Below are 18,558 nucleotides of genomic sequence, written 5' to 3'. Positions count from 1 at the left end.
AGTGCCCATAAGGGTCACTCAGAAAGTCCTTGTCTGTTCCTCAGCTTTTATATTTGAAGTTGGTACAGCTCATTAATTGCCCCTTTTTCTGTGGTTTGTTTTGTTTTGTTTGTAAATAGCATTTTAAATTCAAGAATTCCAATATCACTCTCAAGATTTTTCCACATTAACTTTTCCAGAGGAGATTAATGAGAGAAGGTTAAGAAGTCCTGGTCTATATAGCTTTTTGTGAAAAGTGGCACATTTGGGGACTGAGAAATAAAGCTGATGAAGGTGAAAACCGCTTGAAGCATGTTTCTTCAGTCACACAATTATTCTGTTTCTCCTCAAAGGCTGTTTGCCTTGATCAGCTTAACAACATAAATCCACAATTTAAATAGTGTTAATTAAGAGGATCAAATTTCTGATCCCTGAAAGCTTGCAATATACTGGTTAATCTAACCTTCCAGGAGAAGAGGATATTGAGATGTCCTCATGTCAATTCTGACTTGTCAGTCACTTCTTCTTCTGTCCTTGAAACACTTATGCAGTGGAATTTTAGGTTGCACACAAAGAACTTGTGTTCTGATCGAATAGATTTGAGTAGGCAAGAATTTGACACTTTTTACAGAGGTTGTTCTTACACAACTTCTAGGTGCATTTTTAAGTGGTGGTGGTGGAATCTGATCAAGGGAAAAATTCATGCTAAAGGGAAATTACATTTACCTGACAATTAACTACATCCAGCACAATAAAAAATTGTTTATAAGCTGAGTGATTTGGGTGTCTCTCCCTTATTGACCCACTTTGAGAGAATTTAGATAGGCTTGAATTTTGACACTTTGTGAATATTAGACCTGCTGGTGTGTGAAGTGTGGTGCCCCAAATCCCCTCTCATTTCTGCAAGTCTTCTCTGAGGTAGAGTGATGCTGAAGAGCAGTACAGTGGTGGGACATGGTTCAGTGCACTGCCCATCAAAGCAACACACTTTACAAAGGAAGAATCCCTTGGGTAAGAATGAATCTTATAATTCCCTCTTTTGTGTTGTGTGGCCACATTGCTGAGCCTCTTATATTCCATTTGGACTATGGTTGTGTGTGAAGGGTAAAGATGCATTCAGATTAGTAAGTGTATAGGTTTGGATCACTTCCTTTGGTTTATCAGGGACTCGCAGTTCACTGAATAAATTGAGTAAGTCTTTATCTCAGCAGAATTTTCAAAAAGTGAGTGGGGAATGAAAGGTGAATTGCATTTTATACAGTAGGAAATGTTCCTTGCTTTCTGGATGTACCAATATTCCTCCCCAAGTCTGGGCTGTCTCAGAACGTAGAGGAAAGGCTTTAAGATTTGGAAGGGTGGCTCAGTGAGTCTTTTCCTGCCTATAAAGCTATTCCTTCTAAGAAGTATGGACAGCACCTGAAAGTGAGTTTCTTGGTTTGCAACAAGAGAAACATCCAGACTGATCCCACAGTGCTCTATGCCTTCACCTCACCCATAGGGTCTTCCTTTGTGGTCCCCAAGGGGAAAAGTTCCCTTTCCTGACTTCAACAGTAAGTGACTCTCTGCGACAGATTAGGTGTGGGGGAAAGCAAAGATTTGATGCTATCACTTATCCTTTGGGAGCACTGGCTGCTTCACCTTACTATTTTATGGATGCACTGAAGATGCAGTTGCTGATGAAAGAACTGAGTGAGGGGCACTTTGCTGGAGTGTAATAGGAGTATGATTGGTCCCCAAGCTGGGAATAATGTTTATTACTAAACATTGGCAGAAAAGACTGTTCAGGACACTCCTGGCCATCCCTCTGTCCTAACCAGTGCAGTTCAATGGCAAGAGTAAATTAATGCAATTAAAAGTTAGCCCGCAGTGAAAGAAGTGATGAGGGCTTGCTCAGGTGTCCTATGACCATGGCAGCTAGAAAACCTCATTTTGCTTTGCAAGGAAATTATTTACACAAGTGCAGAAATTCATGGACACTGAACACTGCAATTAACTTTGTTAAAGTCTCTTTATATATTTAGTTTGGGAAGAGGAAGGAAGGAGAAGCTAACCATGAGTCTGAAGGCCCAAGTCTTGCACAGCTTTCACTTTCAGATAAAAATTAACCTGTAAGAAATCCAAAATCCCTTTGTTTATTATAATAAGAATGAGAAATTATGAAAGCAGTAACATAGTGTTAACATAACAATCCCCGTATTGAATTAACATGGAAAAAATACATTTGTAGGTTTTTTATTACTAGTCTGAAAACTTTATAGTGGCATTTATTGTAATAGAACTGAAAGGTGAATAGCAGAACTGTATAGATCTCAGCTCATGCCAGGTGGCTGAATGCTGTCTGATAGCGTTTGTCATTTTTTTAAAAAATAGTCCAGACTTTGAACCTTGCCAGTTTTTCCTGTTATAATTCAGTTGTGCATATTAAGTAGGCAATCATGTTGCAGAGAAGTGGGATATAAAGCTGGATGTATTGGATGTGCAATTTTTCTCTCTTTATGGCCCAAACAGGTGCATGTAAATGTTTCATCAGCACAACCATTAAGTTCCCAGTGGTAAATCGAGCCGCAAGTATTTGAGAGGTGCTTACTTTGCATGTAATTTAGATCTAAAATAAGAAGTAGCAGGTTTGTTTAAAATGCATTACATTAACCTTATTTAATATTCCTGTTCTCATATATTCTTATTCATTATGCATATATAAAAAATAAATAAGAAAGTCACAGAAATACCTACACAGCTCTAAGTGATGATGGTAATTGTTCTAAAACAAGTAAAGTCTAGCTCAGCAAGCAGCTCATCATTTCATAAACTCTGTTTGTGTGAACTTAGAAAAACCTCACTGAAGTCAGAGAGCTTCTCCTAGACAGAGCAACCCTTTTATCCTCTCTTTTTCAGTTGCACTAAACATTCCTAATTTTTCATTCATTTTTCAATTTTTCAGTTGTGATTCTCTTTCTCTCCCTTTTCCACATACTTAGAGACTTTATAAAGTCAATTTTTGCTGTGGCACAGCCTCAATCTGCAGTAGGTAAGAAGATGCAAAGACTTCTTGTGCATTACCTACCTTTCTACAACAGCAGTGCTTTGCACTGCACTGGCAGTTGGGATTTTTTTTGGGAGTTGCAATGAAGTCACTTAGTATGTGAAATGTGCTTTTTATCACACTGTCCAAAATGAGTGGCCAGAAATCATAACTGGGGATTCATTGTAAGGGGAATGAAGGTATGATAAATAAATTTCAGTAAATAAAACTGCTATCTGGAATTAAAAGACTAATGTATCCCTTACTGTCTGGAAAGTTTCACTGAAGGGAGATGTCTACACAGCATGAAGTTGATTTTTCATGGTAGGATCAGAGATATAGAGGCCTCTGTATATGGAATGGGCCTCTGAGAGGTGTACTTGAATTTGTTTAAAAATTGTCTACTTGGTAAAGTTTGGGCCAACTGTATACTGATTTCTTAAATTTGAATCAAAATATAATAATCTTTCTAGCATTTCAGCATGTCCTCAACCAGAATCACAGAATTCAGCATGGTGAGGGATTAAGTTGATAACAAATATGTGGGCTTCTCAGTTGTATTTTACTTTCTTTGGCATGCTTTTGTTTATTACTTTCTTTTTCAGAAGATGGAATTTTACTGCACTCTGTCCTTACAATGTCTCTATAAATAAGAAAACATAAAACTTAACTGCTTACTTGTTCTTGACTTTAGCCTGTATCTTCTTACCCAAGTTTTAGAAAATAATTTTAACAGCTTCAAAAACTCTTTAAGTTCCTCATGTGGAGGCAGGGGAAAGAAAAACTATTTTTTTTTCCTGTCTGATTTTTTTTCCCCCTGCCAAAATAGTCTTTTGTGGCAGAAGGGACCACATTTTTCTGCCCTCATCCCTTCCTATCTTTTTTCATCACAAGTCACACTCCATTAGAGTCCTAATGTTTCTATCAATAAATGATGGATTTATTAATAGTGATTTAAGTTTAAAACTACTTGTGAAAACTTTATAAAGCCTGCAAAACAGGAATTAGATTTCTAAGAAATTGCCTCTGACACCTAGAAACTACAGGGCCAAAGTAATTTCAAAGGTTGCATTTTTCCTCCTCTAAATTATGTATCAGGTCAAAACAGATGTGGGTCTGATTAGTCTAAGCATTTCTGTTGTTCTGTTTATGTTGTAGAAAGAGGTGAGTGCAGTGGGTTTAGTAAGTGAAACCTGTTTTCAGTCCTTTCAATTAAGGTTGCCAGGACTCATTTATTTCATAGAATCATAGAATCATCCTTCTTGGAAGGGACCTTAGAGATCAAGTCCAACCATAACCTAAATCCCCCTACCATAATCTAATTTACTTGTTCAGTGCTTAAACCATGTATGCTGGGTGTCATTTTTCATCTACAAAGCTGCTTCATGCAAAACCTGGGCATCTGTTGCTTTTGATTTTTATGGTTTCAACTCTGTTTCCAATATTGATTCTATAATTAGATTGTCTATGGTATATTTATCTGTCAACAAATTTTTTGTCCACGTGATGAGACATTCCCTTCTGCAAGATGAACACTGTTCTTTGTAGCTCAGACTCCAGCTTAGAACACCTATGATTCTTGACTGAATGCTTCTCTTACAGACTAAAGTCAGTTGTTACCACTAATGCAAGGTTAGTAAGGGAAGAATTTCTCCTCGGTTAAATTTGTTCACAGGGGTGTGACCTTTGCAGTTTCAGAACAATTGGAATACAGTCCCTGTCTCAAGACTTTCTGTAGGGCTACTGTTGTCCTAGTAATTTTAGTTGTGCAAATTTAGGGGTGGTAATGAGCTCTGGATGACCCTTGTCTGTGTTGACAGCAGTGAGCATTGTCACATTTCACCTTCAGTGGAGCATTTTGCCCTTGCATGCTTACATGGTGTGCGCACACAGCTAGTTTCTCAAAGCCTTTCATCCTTCAAATACACTCTGACTCCTCTGGTATTTATGCCCCAGATTCTGCTTCAGTCGTTTCTGAGTTCTTCCTCCTGTCAGAGTTGTTGCCACCTTGCTCTTCTGACATAACATGGTTGGAGAGCTGTTGCTTTTGGGTTTTTTTCATTGTAATTATGCCGCAGTACTTCCAGTGACACCTCAGAAGGCACAAACATCTACATTTTATTTTAACTACAGCAATTGTTGTTTTTAGGCCTGTAGGACCATGTAAGGAAAATTGTTATTCCAGCTTCAAACATCATTGAATTCCATAGGAGATTTATTGCTATTGATCCAGATCTATCTATATTAAGTTTTGAAATAAGTATGAAAGTGTGCCACAGTCACATCTGAGTGAATGTGAGCTTTTACTGTGTTTTGAGTCATGGAAGGCAGGTAGTGTCACCACATCTAATCACCAATTTTCTGAAATGGTTTGCAGTTCAAATAAATTAAATTTTCCAAAACAAAAAGTTAATAGGATTCTGAATGGCAGGGCTGCACACAGGGTCCTTCTCTGGAAGGAAGATACTGCAAAACTAAAGCACCTACAAGTGACTGACTGCAGCAAAACAGCACAGTGGCTGTAACTGATCTTGCTGCTGGGCTTTGTGTTCAACACAGTCCTGTCTGTGTAGACTGGGATTCAAGCCAGATGCCTGCCTTCATTATATGAATTATGTATAGATTGAAGATGGACCTGGCAATGCCTCACCCTACAAAGCCAGTGCTGTGATAACTCACAAAAGTATCTGGGAGGACAGGTAAGGGTCAGAGGTGGTGTTACCATTAAGGAAATTAAAGGATCCGAAAGGAATAAACTGTTTGGACTGACAAAATAATCATGTGGTGTTGAATACTAAGGTATTGAAGGCACCTTTTGCTGCTATCTAGAAGTCCTGACTAAGTCAGAGGGAATAAAATGTGTTTGCCTGTACCAAGGGAGTTAAGGCAGCACAGCTCAGAGCTGCTCACCTGTGACTCTCCAGGCTTGATGTCTCCTGCTCAGCCACAGTACTGGGTGATGACTGCATCCAGGCTCTCACGCTGCTCCATATGAAGCCAGGCAAAGGCAGACTCCAAGATGAATGCCATGAATGTAGTGCAGGGGAAGTGAGCCTGCGTGTGGGTGGTGGCTGTGGAGCAGCTGGCCTTGTAGCTTGGATGACACGTTTCCCAGAGGACCCCTGCTCTGTCACACAGTCAGCAGCAGCTGGTGCAATACTGGGACCAGCACTTCTGAGTGCTGACATGGGTGAAGAGATGGGAGTTTGGCAGATAGGGAGCTCATTCAGAAAGCTTGGGCCTTGATCTAGGGGGATCTGAGCCCTGAAATCACCAGTGCCAGTTTTAAAGGAGCTCCAAGGTGGGATGTGGTAAACAAACTGATATGTTTTATGTCAACTTCTCTTTCGAAGTTCCAAGGTACAGGGCACAAGTGACATGAATAGCATGAATAGCAATGTCTCTATCCTTAGGAAACCTTGTAGCTTTCTGGAAAAAATTTAAGACCAGATGAAATGGTTAAGGTTGTCTGTGGTCCTAGACATTTCAATAAGTAATCATGTCATCAAACTAATTACATTTGAGTTATAATTTTGCAAAATTCTTGAGCCTTGATTCAAACACATCATTGACTGCACCTCATTCCTCAATAATTTGTTCTAGGATTTATTTTTTTCTTCACTGTTAAAATTATGTCTTGTTTTTATCTAGCTTAAACTTCTAACCATTCACGCTCATTATGTCTTTCTCTGATATATTAAAGTGCTGTCTGCTGTTGAGAATTGCTTCTCAATGTAGGTACCTGAAGACTTCAATTAGACTGCTTTTTAACCTTGTCTCTAATTTATCCAAGAGTGTCAGTCATGTGAGGTAAAGCATGTTTCTCAGTGATTGACTTTTTCTTTTAGGTATTCTAGAAAATCTTTTCAACTTTTCAGTAGATTTCTGATGGATTTAAATTCTGCAATGTAGAGATTATGATACAACTCAACATTTATACAGTTTATGTTGAATGTACCCATGACTGTTTCCTCTGTAAGTTGGAATTGCCACGTCCATTGATCACGTCCATTTCAATTTCCTTTTTTTTCCCACAGATTTCCTGCTTTCCAAAATATGGAATGAATCCCCTATTTTTAGTAATGTTCCTTATTTGTAAATTTTACTTTTTAAAATACATTCAGTGTGGCTGCATTGACTTTTCTTTCTCATATGCCCCCATAAACCTGATAGCAAATTTCAGACAAATTTGAGCTCTTTAGAGGTCAAAAGCAGTAAGTTTAGATAGATGGAGAGATGCAGATCTCCGAGCTTCCGAGGTCTCCGAGCTTCCTCAACCAGTATTATTAGACATCAGAGAATCCAAAGGGGATGAGAGGGAAAAGACAATTTGTTGCTTTGAGGGGAGACTTGGGATCAGTGCTTCTCTTTGGCAAAAAGTCAGTCTCTTGATTAGGAAAGAGGGACTCATTTTGAAATGTAAAAGCATAAGCAATAAATACAAAATAAGCCGGAGGCAGCTGAGAACCATCATCAGAGGTGTTCCTGAGACCATTGTTGTATGTGGCAGATCTAACCTTTCACTTTGGTTTCTGCTCCTCTCTGAGGCCTAACTTACCCTTCTGGCAGAGCCTGTTTCTGAATATACTAGGTCATCATTGACAGTTTTCAGTCTGCATGGATTCCTTGATGCCATTTCTAGAAGGGATGGTCCCCTTTCACTGGGGAACCTGCTTACATCTAGTCCAGGGCTACATGTGGCATGTGATCTTCAAGTGCTTACTAATATGTTGGTTTTTATTGGGTAGCTCAAACTGTTGGGTTGCTGCTCACATTAATAGTATGTGCATTTTTTATGCTGACTTTTGTTGACTTTTCCAGTTGCCACCCCTGCGTGTCTTTTCCCTTCATTTGAGACTACCACATAATTGAAGAACTGAGACTCATTGGTCTCTCCTGTCTCCACTAATTGTCAATGGGGAGTAGATGGCCACTGATATCTAGATATACAGGCTGTGTGTCACCATTTACATGACAATACAATTCCAGAAGAAGTTGGTATGTGCTCTGCATGGTTTGAAACACTGCATCTGCCACAGAGTGGCAGTGCTGCTGGGGTCTGGAAGGGGAGTCAAGCCTCTTGCCAGTTTGCAGCTGGGTTTGGCAGCTGGGATGTGCATGTTCTGGGATACAAAAGGGCTCTAGGTGCAGGAGCAGTTTGAGGTGAACCTTCCTTCAAGATTTCCAGTTTCTTCTTTCAACAAACATCACTGCCATTTAGCAGAGTGTCTGCTTCTCACCTGGTAAATGCCACTTTTTATGTGAAAAACCATCTTGTATAATTCCATTGTGTATGGAAATATTGCAGTTCTCCAGCACCTCAAGGTACCTAAAGGTACTGTCATTTATTTCTGTTCAATATATGGAGAAACTACTATTTTTCCTTCTCCATTCAAGCTGTGTGACTTCCAGTGAGAAATACAGCTTTTTCTGATCTTATTAGAAGTAGAGAGGGTGTTGGAAACTTGCATTTTGTGTAATACGTGTTGTAACTGGCAGTTTGTTTATTTCCTTATTTTCTGTTACTATGGAAAGCAATCTCCATATAGTTCATTCATTTATAGTGACTCTTTTTGATGAAGTGCAGTTAAGAGCTGCAACTGTCTATTTCATTAAAAACAATAGAGGCATTTAATACAGTTATTAATGTATTTTGCTTTTTTTATATACTAGCTTTCCAAGACATTTTATTTATAATGTCTCCACTGAAAAGTGTACCTGAGAATTAGAAATTCTAATTGCTGAAGGTCGAAACTCCATAGTGTCAGAAAGGTTTTGGAGGGGGAATGGTTTACAAGCTTGCATGTACACTAATAGAAACACAGTTTTGAGCCACTGGAGACACCATGTGATGAGGCCAAGTTGCTAGAAATGTAAGCAACTCCATCTATCTTAGTGGAGCCAGGCAGATTTCTACTAGCTGAGGAGCTGGTATTTACAGAGTCACAGAGTAGTCAGGGTTGGAAGGGACCTCTAAAGATCCTGTAGACAAACCCTCCTGCTAGAGCAGGATCACCTACAGTAGATCACACTGGAACATGTCCAGACAGGTTCTGAATGCCTCCAGAGAAGGAGACTCCACAACCTCTCTGGGCAGCCTGTTCCAGTGCTCTCCTACTCTTACAGTAAGTTTTTCCTTATGTTTAACTTGAACCTCCTATGCTTCAGCTTGTGCCCATTGCCCCTTGTCATGGGACACTGCCGAAAAGAGGCTGGACCCATCCTCCTGACATCTGCCCTTTAGATATTTAGAAGTGTTTATGAGATCCCTTCTCTGTCTTCTCCAGGCTAAACAGACCCAGCTTTCAGGCTTTCCTCATAGGGCAGATATTTTATTCCTTTAATCAGCTTTGTGGCCCTGCACTGGACTCTTTCCAGCAGTTTCTTACCATCTGTGAACTGGGTAGCCCAGAATTGGACGCAGGACTCCAGATGGGGCCTCACTAGGGCAGAACAGAGGGAAAAGAGAACCTCCCTTGACCTACTGACCACATTATTTTTAATGCACCCCAGGATGCCGTTGGCCTTCTTGGCCATAAGGGCACGTTGTTGGCTCATGGTCAGCCTGTTGTCTGCCAGGACCCTGAGGTCCTTTTCCCCAGAGCTGCTCTCCAGCAGGTCAGCCCCTAAGATGTACTGATACATGGGATTACTCCTCCCCAAACGTAGGACTTTACACTTGCGCTTGTTGAATTTCATTAAATTTCTCTCTGCCCAACTCTCCACTAGATCTCCAACTAGACTCTGCTCCACTTACCACAACTCTCCTTCAACCAATTCCCAGTCCAACTCACTGCCCTATCATCCAATACACACTTCTTGAGTTTGGCTGTGAGGATGCAGGGGGAGATGCTGACGAAAGCCTTGCAATTGGGAATTTGTATAGCTTCGGTTTAATAAAAGTAGATATTGGTAATACTTTTGTTCTGCACAGATTCAACTTCCTTGTTTGCCTAAGAAGTTTTGCTCCAAAGCACTTCCTTATTAGCAGCAAAATGACAGGACTGGGCTTCTCAGGGAGCAGTACTTGTCTTCCGTTTCATGTCTTAACAGTAAGCAGATAAACTCCAAAGCCTTTCATTCAGGCAGAGGTGAGAGATCTGTCAAACCATCTCGAGGAACTGAGAAGACTGCTGCAATCCCCCATCTGTAATAGAGAGATAGAAATTATTATGAGCCTTTCTGGGTTTTTGCAGCACAGAATTTTTATGTAGTGCTGTCAGTGTGTCTGTGCGAAGTAGCGTTTTTTGTTATTGGTGCTGTACACAGTTTTTATCTCTGCCTCAATTATTTCTTGGTTATCTCATTCAAGGAGGTATGGTGAAGTCTGACAGCTCTTAGTCCTCTTGAAGGATTTCTGGCTTCTGCAACTGGGCTTGTGATTCAGCCAGTCACAATTCTGCTTGGGGGCTCTAGATTTCTGAGGCAATGAGGGGACAAAGCCAACAATAAAACATATAAATTGCTAAAGTAGCTGTCCCAAGGGAATACAGATTAAGAAGGAACCACTTTTTAATTTGGCTTGAATTTAAATGCAGGTTTAAGTAAGATTTTTTTAAGGGATGTTTTGTCACAGCTAAGGCACAGATAGGTCCCTGCCCTTTCTCTCTCACTGCATCAGCTGCTTCCAGCCACTTCTCCTGACCTCTGTGGCAGTTTTTCTCCAGTCCTGCTGCACCTCTTGTAGCTTTCTCTTCTCAAGTTCAAATGTTGAGTTTCCTTTGTTGCCTGAAACTCTGCACAACTTGTCTACCTTAGATTAGTACGTTTTTTGGAAACTTTGTAGTAAGACAATGAGAGATTTAAGATCCAAATTAGTGGAAATCAGTGAGAAACTATTTGTGCTTGTTTGAGTGGGAACACTTAGATAAAGTGCTAGAAATATGCATGCCCCACCCTAAGAACTGGTTCTCTTGCAGTCATGGATTGTAGTGGATAGACGTAAGCAATAGGACTCATTTTACTTATGTTAGTAGAAACTCTACTGAACTCTGATGGCACTGATAAGCATAAGCAAGCCTCCAATGTCTGAAGCCAGAAGTCATAGGAATGTACACAGATGTGATGCTAGCTGGAATCTTACACTTCTCATCTGTTGACCAATGAATCCCAAGGAGGAAAAGAATTTTTCTCTGCTTCACTTCCAGATTGATAAAAGGTTCTTACTGCCTAACCTTTCAGAATCTCTTTCTGCTAAGGAAATCTCCAGTATTCCAGATGACTGACAATAGGCATTTCATTTAAAGTAATGGTTTGCCTGCTGCAAGTTTTTATTATGCTTCATTGTGCTCCTTCACTAGATAGAGTTGTGCTTTGTGAGGGGCTGGGCTTGCATATGGGACAACACAGCAGATTCCAATTGCAGAATATTCAATACAGTTCTTACAGTCCCTGTTTTGCAATGGACTTTTTGCCTAGCTGAGGACTGGTAATACAGAGACAAACACAAGAAGCTGACAGATTGGTGAATGCTGGGTGAGATAATTTGTCAGGAGACAGGATGAATCACTGTGGTGCAGCAATTCCTTTTCAGAAAGATAATTTTCTGAAAAACTCAAAGGCAGAATAGGCAGCTGGAGGTGTTTCATGAGTTTTCATTTAAATCAAATATACAATTAGAATAAAAGCATGCTAAATAGTTCCTGCTATTCTAAAAATATTTTGAGGAAGAAACAAAATTGAGGTTATCAGGAAACAAGAATGACTATTTGCCAGCTTTTTCTTACCCCTCTCTGCTCAAAGCCAGTAGGAATCATGTCTAGAGTTTCAAATAGAGCAGATTTTCTCAGTTGTGATAGATTAATATTCCAAATAGATCTGCTGTTCTCACCTGCCCTCAACTATGCTGTTCCTCTTCTCTGCTGGCCGTTCCTAAGAATTAGTTTTTCAACAGTTCGTTTACCTCACTACCTCTGTAGGACACCAACTAAATTTCAAAGCCTCCCTCAGACTAGCAACACAACTGTGCTCTTCCATCCTAACTGATGGCTTTAGAGAATGTTGGTTAATTTCTTATTCATTTCAGTATAGGACTGTTGTCCAGCATCTCCTTACTTTGTGCACTTTGATTCTGAACTGAGTTACTCAGCAACTTCTGACGTTTGTCTTTTGTTCTTGGTTTTAGATTGACAAGTATGCTCAGCAGGATTTGAAGAAAGGGCTTCATTTGTATGGGACAGATGGAAATATTGGCCTAACGAATGCATGGAGCATCATTCAAACAGATGTAAGTCTGAGCATTTTTTTCCTTCCTCTTTACCCTCTGGGTTCTGTAACAGCATGTTCTGGGTTTGAACATAATTAAACCTCCATATCCCAAGCCAATCTCTTCCTCCTACTCAGTAAGAACCTTAGCGACTGAACTTGTTTTTTGTAACAAATGGTATTTTTTATTTGTTTCTCCTTTAACCAGGATAACTGCTTTTTAAAAATTGTATTGTGTTGATGGCTAAATATCATATTGTGCAGTGTAGAGAGTGAAGGAGATAGACAGGAAATTTTAAAAGCTTTAAGTAACCAGAAAAAGATGAAGGAATTATATTATTTCCTTAGAAAGTAGGGAGAGAAAAGGCTTTTGAAAGAAAAGGGCACTATAATTTATCTAAGAGTTAAAGACTGAAGATACAGGTATGTGATAAGAGGATGCATTATACAGTAGGATGGTGGAGTCTTTGAAGTCAAGACAGGATTTTTTTGACTAAAAGAAATAGTCTTGTTCAGTGACAAGCTTGGGTTTGAGGCAGGACTCAATGGTCTCTGTAGTGCTACAGATCATGCTCAATTTTCTTAATGATTCCTTTGGCCTATAGGCTAATTCTTAGGACCCCAAAAAATAATAGGAAAGTGTCATCTCACAAGCCATATATAGTCATTTTACACCACTCTCTCTTCTAACAGGGCAACTATAAAATTATCATGCATTCTCTTGACAGTGCCATAGTGCTATGGTCTCTGTGATCCCTGTGCTCGGCACTGAGGAGAAAAGCAGAGCTCCCACAGATCCATTTTTACCACACTGCATAATTGGTTTTCACATGTATCTTTCAAATCTATTTAGGAATAGATGATTGCAGTGGTGCAGTGAAGACAATCCCAGCATGGTTAATTATGTAAAACACTTAGCAGTTGAATAGCACTATGCAAATGCCAAGTTGTTGTTTTGGTTTTTTTTATGTTCAGTAATAATTGTTATCTCTTACATCCCTAATCAGTAGTGTGTAATCACTGATAGGAGGATTAGGGCAAGGCAGGGGACTTTCTGAAAGGGAATTCCAGCCCAGGCTTGCTGTTTGCATTCTAGCTAAGAGACAGCTCTCAAAAAACCTTCATGCTTTGCCACATAGGACAATGTCTCAGCCATGACTTTTCTAATATGCCCAGTAGACATCAGGTTGAGCTATGGGCCATGTCTGTACATGGATGAAAAACAGCAGCCTCAGAAAAAAGCACGATGTAAAAAACAGTAGCAGAAATCAGGAGTCCTTCTCCCTTGCCCTCTCTGTATTCACACTCCTTTCTTACCAGAAGCATTTCACAGAGCTTGAGCAGAAGGATGGCACTGTACTTAAAGTAGACATGAGGGATATTAGCTCTGGCACAGCTCCTCATTTCTCATTTCTCATACTATTAGCTTAGATAGAGACCATCCTAAATACAGCTGTGTATGGCAGTTTTGGAATATTTTTGTCCCAGAAACAGAACCACATATTTCATTTTAGTGGAACTGGCTGATCAAAAATCAGAGGGGAGTTTTAACTAAGAGTATGGATACCCAGTGTGCACACAGGACTTTTGAGTGTTGATTTACTGTATTTCTTCCTTGAGATTCCTTTCATCTCTGAAGCCTTAGCATCTTGGGAAATGGTTTTCTGCTTTTTAACAGAAGCATACAATTCCTAACTAAGTGGGAACAAGAAAAAAACAAGAGTCCATCAGATCCATCTTTCAGGAGGAAGTTGTGGTTTTGGTCTGTGACTGATATGTGCAGATTAGCACTAAAGGAGCTGAGTTGAGCTGCATACATGAAACGTGTGATAGAGGAAAACACTAGCCCCTCTGGCTCAGGGAACCATTTCAAATTAGAGCTTTTTATTGATTTCTTTTTAATATCTTCAGCTAACCAAATTCACAGCCTTTCTCAATGGCATTTCAAACCTTAAAAGGATCAGAAACACAAGCAGGTGGCTTTTGTGTCATGACTGAAGACTAAAAAAGTATACAAAGTGATTTTAAACATTACTAAAATTCTAATAGTTTAGGATGTAAGTTACCCTGAACCACCAACCAGGACTGGTTAAAGTTACAGGTGGAGATCACTGGGAAACGAGAAATAGGCATTAATTTTTAAAATGTCGTTTCATCCCCAACTTTTTTGTGACCAATATTTGAACACTTCTTTTAACTAACTAGACAGTAATTTGAAAGGCAGGGAGAAAACACATTAGCTTCACTGAAGTGAGAAAGTTTGGCTCACTTTTACTGCTGTGTGATGACTTTCATATTTATTTAGACCACTGTAACTGAGAACAAAATTTGACTCATATCCCTCTACCTCAGTCACTGGTTCTGTTAGATCAAACCATACTTTAGGATTACTGCAGCAGCTCCAGCTCCCCCATTAAACATGATTTTAGAATAAAACTGTCTTATTTACCACATTTTACAGTGATGGAGGAAAAAGGCATTAAAAAGGCACCCTACCCTGTCCCTAGTTCTCTGTCACATTCACAAAACTGGAGAACCCGTAATCACTAAAATCTGTCTGCAACAAAGATCGGGTGTCTGTTAACCCTGTCCCAGCCTGGCTGATTTTGCAGGAATTTGGCAAATAAAATAAGGTCTACTTATCCTTCAATACTGGGATTGCCTGTAAAATACATACAAGAATCCAACTCCTTACATTTCTACTGCACTAAGGTAGAAATTTTGTGTTTAGCATCAGTTACCAGCCCTAGATACCCTGTTCTAGAGCAGCAATTACTTGTTAACACAATAATAAAGCTATTTGCAAGCAGCATTGTGTTCCTTAAATACAGCAGAGAGACCTCAGCACTGTTTTGTGCTGCTTGGCTGGGAAAAACTCCTCAGTAGCATGACCTTTGGTGAATTGTGGTGTTGAGCAGCCTCTGAGTGTCCTGAGCTCGCTTCAGAACCCCACAGATAATCGGTAGGGGAGTGATTTGTGTCTGTTTAACAAAGGAATGAAAAAATGTGTTTTGACATCTCAGGGGACAGAACCTCCCACATAAAACATACAGCAGTGTATTGTCAGCATCCCTGAAAATGTTCAGCAACAGGAGCTTAGATAATCAGAGGCATTTTACAAGCTTTTGCTTGTTTGAGCAACTCTGCCAAACACTGTGTCAATGTCCACAGAGCTACTACCTGATAGTCACCTTATGCCATAACTACCCGTGTTTATTCATTTGAGCAGGGACAATCACATGTAACTGTGCATGCTCTTTTACAACAAGCTACAAGCCCTAGAATGAAGTGGCCTGAGGTGTCCAAGTCACACAACACACTGCTGGTGACAGAAATTTTCCTTCATGTGACCCGACACTTTTCCATCCTCCAAGTGTAGGGCTGTGCCCAGCTATCCTTGTTCAGAAACTTTGCAAATTGTTAAAACAGACCATTGCTCTCAAATCTAAGAGGACTCTAAAGGATCCTCTTGTTTTGCTCTTGTCCTAAATATTCCCCTTTCTTCTAATAGTCCTCATCTCCCCCAACAATTTGGCTACTTACCATTCAGCTTCATGCACACAGGATAAATCAGTTGCTTGTCACATGATCCAAAATAATTCCTGCACTTTCTCTTCTCTACCTGGGTCTCCATAGTGAAGTATCTGAATTTACTGAGCTCTCAGCTTGTCCATAATTTTGGCTTCTAGCTCTAACTCTGTGCTGAATATACTGGTGATCCATTAAATCCCACTGCTGCTTTTTTCCTTGTTCTTGCCTCTTTGACCCACTGCCATGGGTCAGTGCCTCTGCTCCGTAGAGATGTTGTTCATCTGACTTCGTCTTCATTGAACACTGCTTGCTCACTTGCTTGTGTGCTCTCTGTGGTGTTAGTACTCTTCTGTGTTTGTCACCTCATCTCCTTTAGGAGTGTGCATCATCTGCTGCTTAATTCCACCACTTATCCTTCCTGTGTCTTCCAAAGGCATGACAGCTTCTCCAGTTACAGGTCCAGACATTATTTCTCCTAGTCCCAAGACTACTGATCCTCATGCTACTTCATTTTTTTCCCCCTTGATCTTTTCTTAGCCCTTTCTCCCATTGCTGGGTTTGCTCTGTCTGCCAGCAGTGGCAAGTAAGTATCAATATTGAATCCTCTGCTCTTGGTACAAAACACAGAGGATCTGAGTGGGCAGGCAATGTTTGTCCAACTGCACCTTGTGTTTGCAACTGCATCCCCTCCTATTTCCACCTTCTGGCTTTTAGTCTTTGGAGTCCCAACCCTAGATGATGGCCTAGCCACATTCTGCTTCACAAGCTCCATAGGAACAACTGTCCTCAATGCTGTTAGTAAACCCTTAACTACAAAACTTGTACTTCATCTCCTTAGTCTGTCAGACTTTGACACCCTCAGCCATGCTGTATTATGGGGAGAAGGGGTCTAATCCCAGTTTATGCAAACTCATATCACTTAGGTTTGGCCAGAGCATCACCCTAATGCCTCAGTATGTACTGTTGCATTCTGCATCACAGATGAACCACATTTTCAAGGCTTGCTGTTTATAAGCTGTCACTTCTTGCTGTCTATCAAAGAGCTGCCTTGACTCTCAGAATGACAGCCTTTAAAACCTTCTTGTTCGCTTTCCAGATAAACCAGCTTTTCTCAAAAGCATGCCATGTGTTCCATGCTGTTGCTATCCACTTTTGGGACCTGTTAGGAATGCAGCTCCTGTCTTGTGTGCAGGAACATAAAGTAAAAATAAGAAAGTCACAAACTTCTTTTACATTCAAGTCAGTTTGTAGAAAAAGAAGCCTGTAAACTTATAAATCAAATAGTTGCAAGTTAATCACCGATTTCTGCCATGGACCAAATCAGAATTCTGAACAGAAACTTCAGGAGATAGATGTTAGTTGGGAAAAGATTTCTGACTCTTGCTTGTCAGAAGAAAAACAGTGCTGTAAGCACCGAAACATCTCTATCGGGAACTACTTTCTGCGAGTGCTTGGAGCAGCATGTGATGCGCAAGGCAGTGCAGGACACTTCTGCCCTCTGTTGGTTTTGAGTTGCAGATCTTGTGTGTGCAACAAGACCTGAACACTCAGCCCCCTGCGCCTACTAAAACGATCATATTTACTGGGGAAACTCTCCCTCAGGCGAGTGTAGATGTCAGTATCTGAATTAGGTCCTTCATCCTGGTGAAGCAGACATTTGTGTGAACATGAGCCTATCAGAAACAAAAGAAATGCTCTCTATAGGGATGTGAAAAATACTGAACAGGCTTACATAAAATCACATAAAAAATAAGAACTTGGCAAGTCATTTTGGGGCTAAGTAGGTGGCTGGTGTAGCCCTGAAAAAGTGTGAAGTACTTCCAGTAGCAAAGAGCAGTTCTACAGTCCAGTGTCATCTTGTTTTGGTCATTAGTGGTAAACTGTCTAAGTACTGACAAATGCATACTTCTGAATTAGCACAGGAGTAACAGATGGTGTATACATCTCTATGGTAATGAGTCTTAGCTTATTTTGTATCACAGAAATATATGCCAATTGCCAGAAGGGGAAGATGGTCACAGAGCCATTCCCTGCTCTGTTGTGTACATTTCCTATACTTTTCATCGCACTACCAAAGTCAAACCAGTCTTCCCATTTAGCACTGACATAGTCCTTGTACACGATTTTTTCATATACAGACATAATGCAGACACTTACAGCACCACTATTTAGCAGCATCAGATGATGACATTAAGGAACTGCACCAAAGAGGGAAGAGGAGGAAATACATCTTTTACTGACTGACAAAGATTTTTAAAGGTGATCAGTAATTAAAAGCTTAGAGAGAAATTTGCCTTGTTACCTCTAATGATAGTTTCAGAAGTAGTACACCACAGAGTTCCCAGTATCTCTTATCTCCTTGGTCCTGTATTTGTATCTTATTTTTTTCCTGACAACAAGCTGCAAATGCTTGTCATAATCCTGCTCAGTCACATCAACTCTTAACTTCGGTACTTGGCTGGGATTGTCCTGCTTCAGCTCCTGCAGGGTCCTGCCACTACAAATAGGTGCCTTTCCTTTTTCTATCAACATTACCTACATACAGGGCCATATTTAAACATATAAAAGAGTGGGGGAAAGGGTCTATTTGGGTAAAGCTGAGGAAATACTGCATTTCTTTAAAATATCAAGCCTCTGTTGGTCTAACTGGAATGTACTGAATGTCCAACTCCAGGAGGCACAAGTCAAAATGAAAAGAAGTCAGTGACAGATCATACTTAGGGCATCATCTCGATTCTTCTTTTTCCAGTTCAGATGCTGTGGAGTCTCCAACTACACTGACTGGTTTGAAGTGTACAATGCAACACGGGTGCCAGATTCCT

General features: G+C 40.2%; 1 protein-coding gene across 1 annotated transcript in view; it reads left to right on the top strand.

Moving 5' to 3' along the window:
- The window catches only part of TSPAN4 (tetraspanin 4), a 166,452-nt gene that overhangs the window by 144,160 nt on the left and 3,734 nt on the right, over positions 1-18,558 (top strand). The window contains exons 4-5 of the mRNA XM_009996415.1: positions 12,126-12,227; positions 18,486-18,556. Coding sequence (XP_009994717.1) covers positions 12,126-12,227; positions 18,486-18,556 — 173 coding nt within the window. The remainder of the gene's footprint in view (positions 1-12,125; positions 12,228-18,485; positions 18,557-18,558) is intronic.

This window comes from Chaetura pelagica, unplaced genomic scaffold, assembly GCF_000747805.2.
Source record: "Chaetura pelagica isolate M959 unplaced genomic scaffold, ChaPel_1.0 scaffold74, whole genome shotgun sequence".
NCBI lineage: Eukaryota > Metazoa > Chordata > Aves > Apodiformes > Apodidae > Chaetura > Chaetura pelagica.
This window is presented reverse-complemented; position numbering and strand designations above follow the sequence as displayed.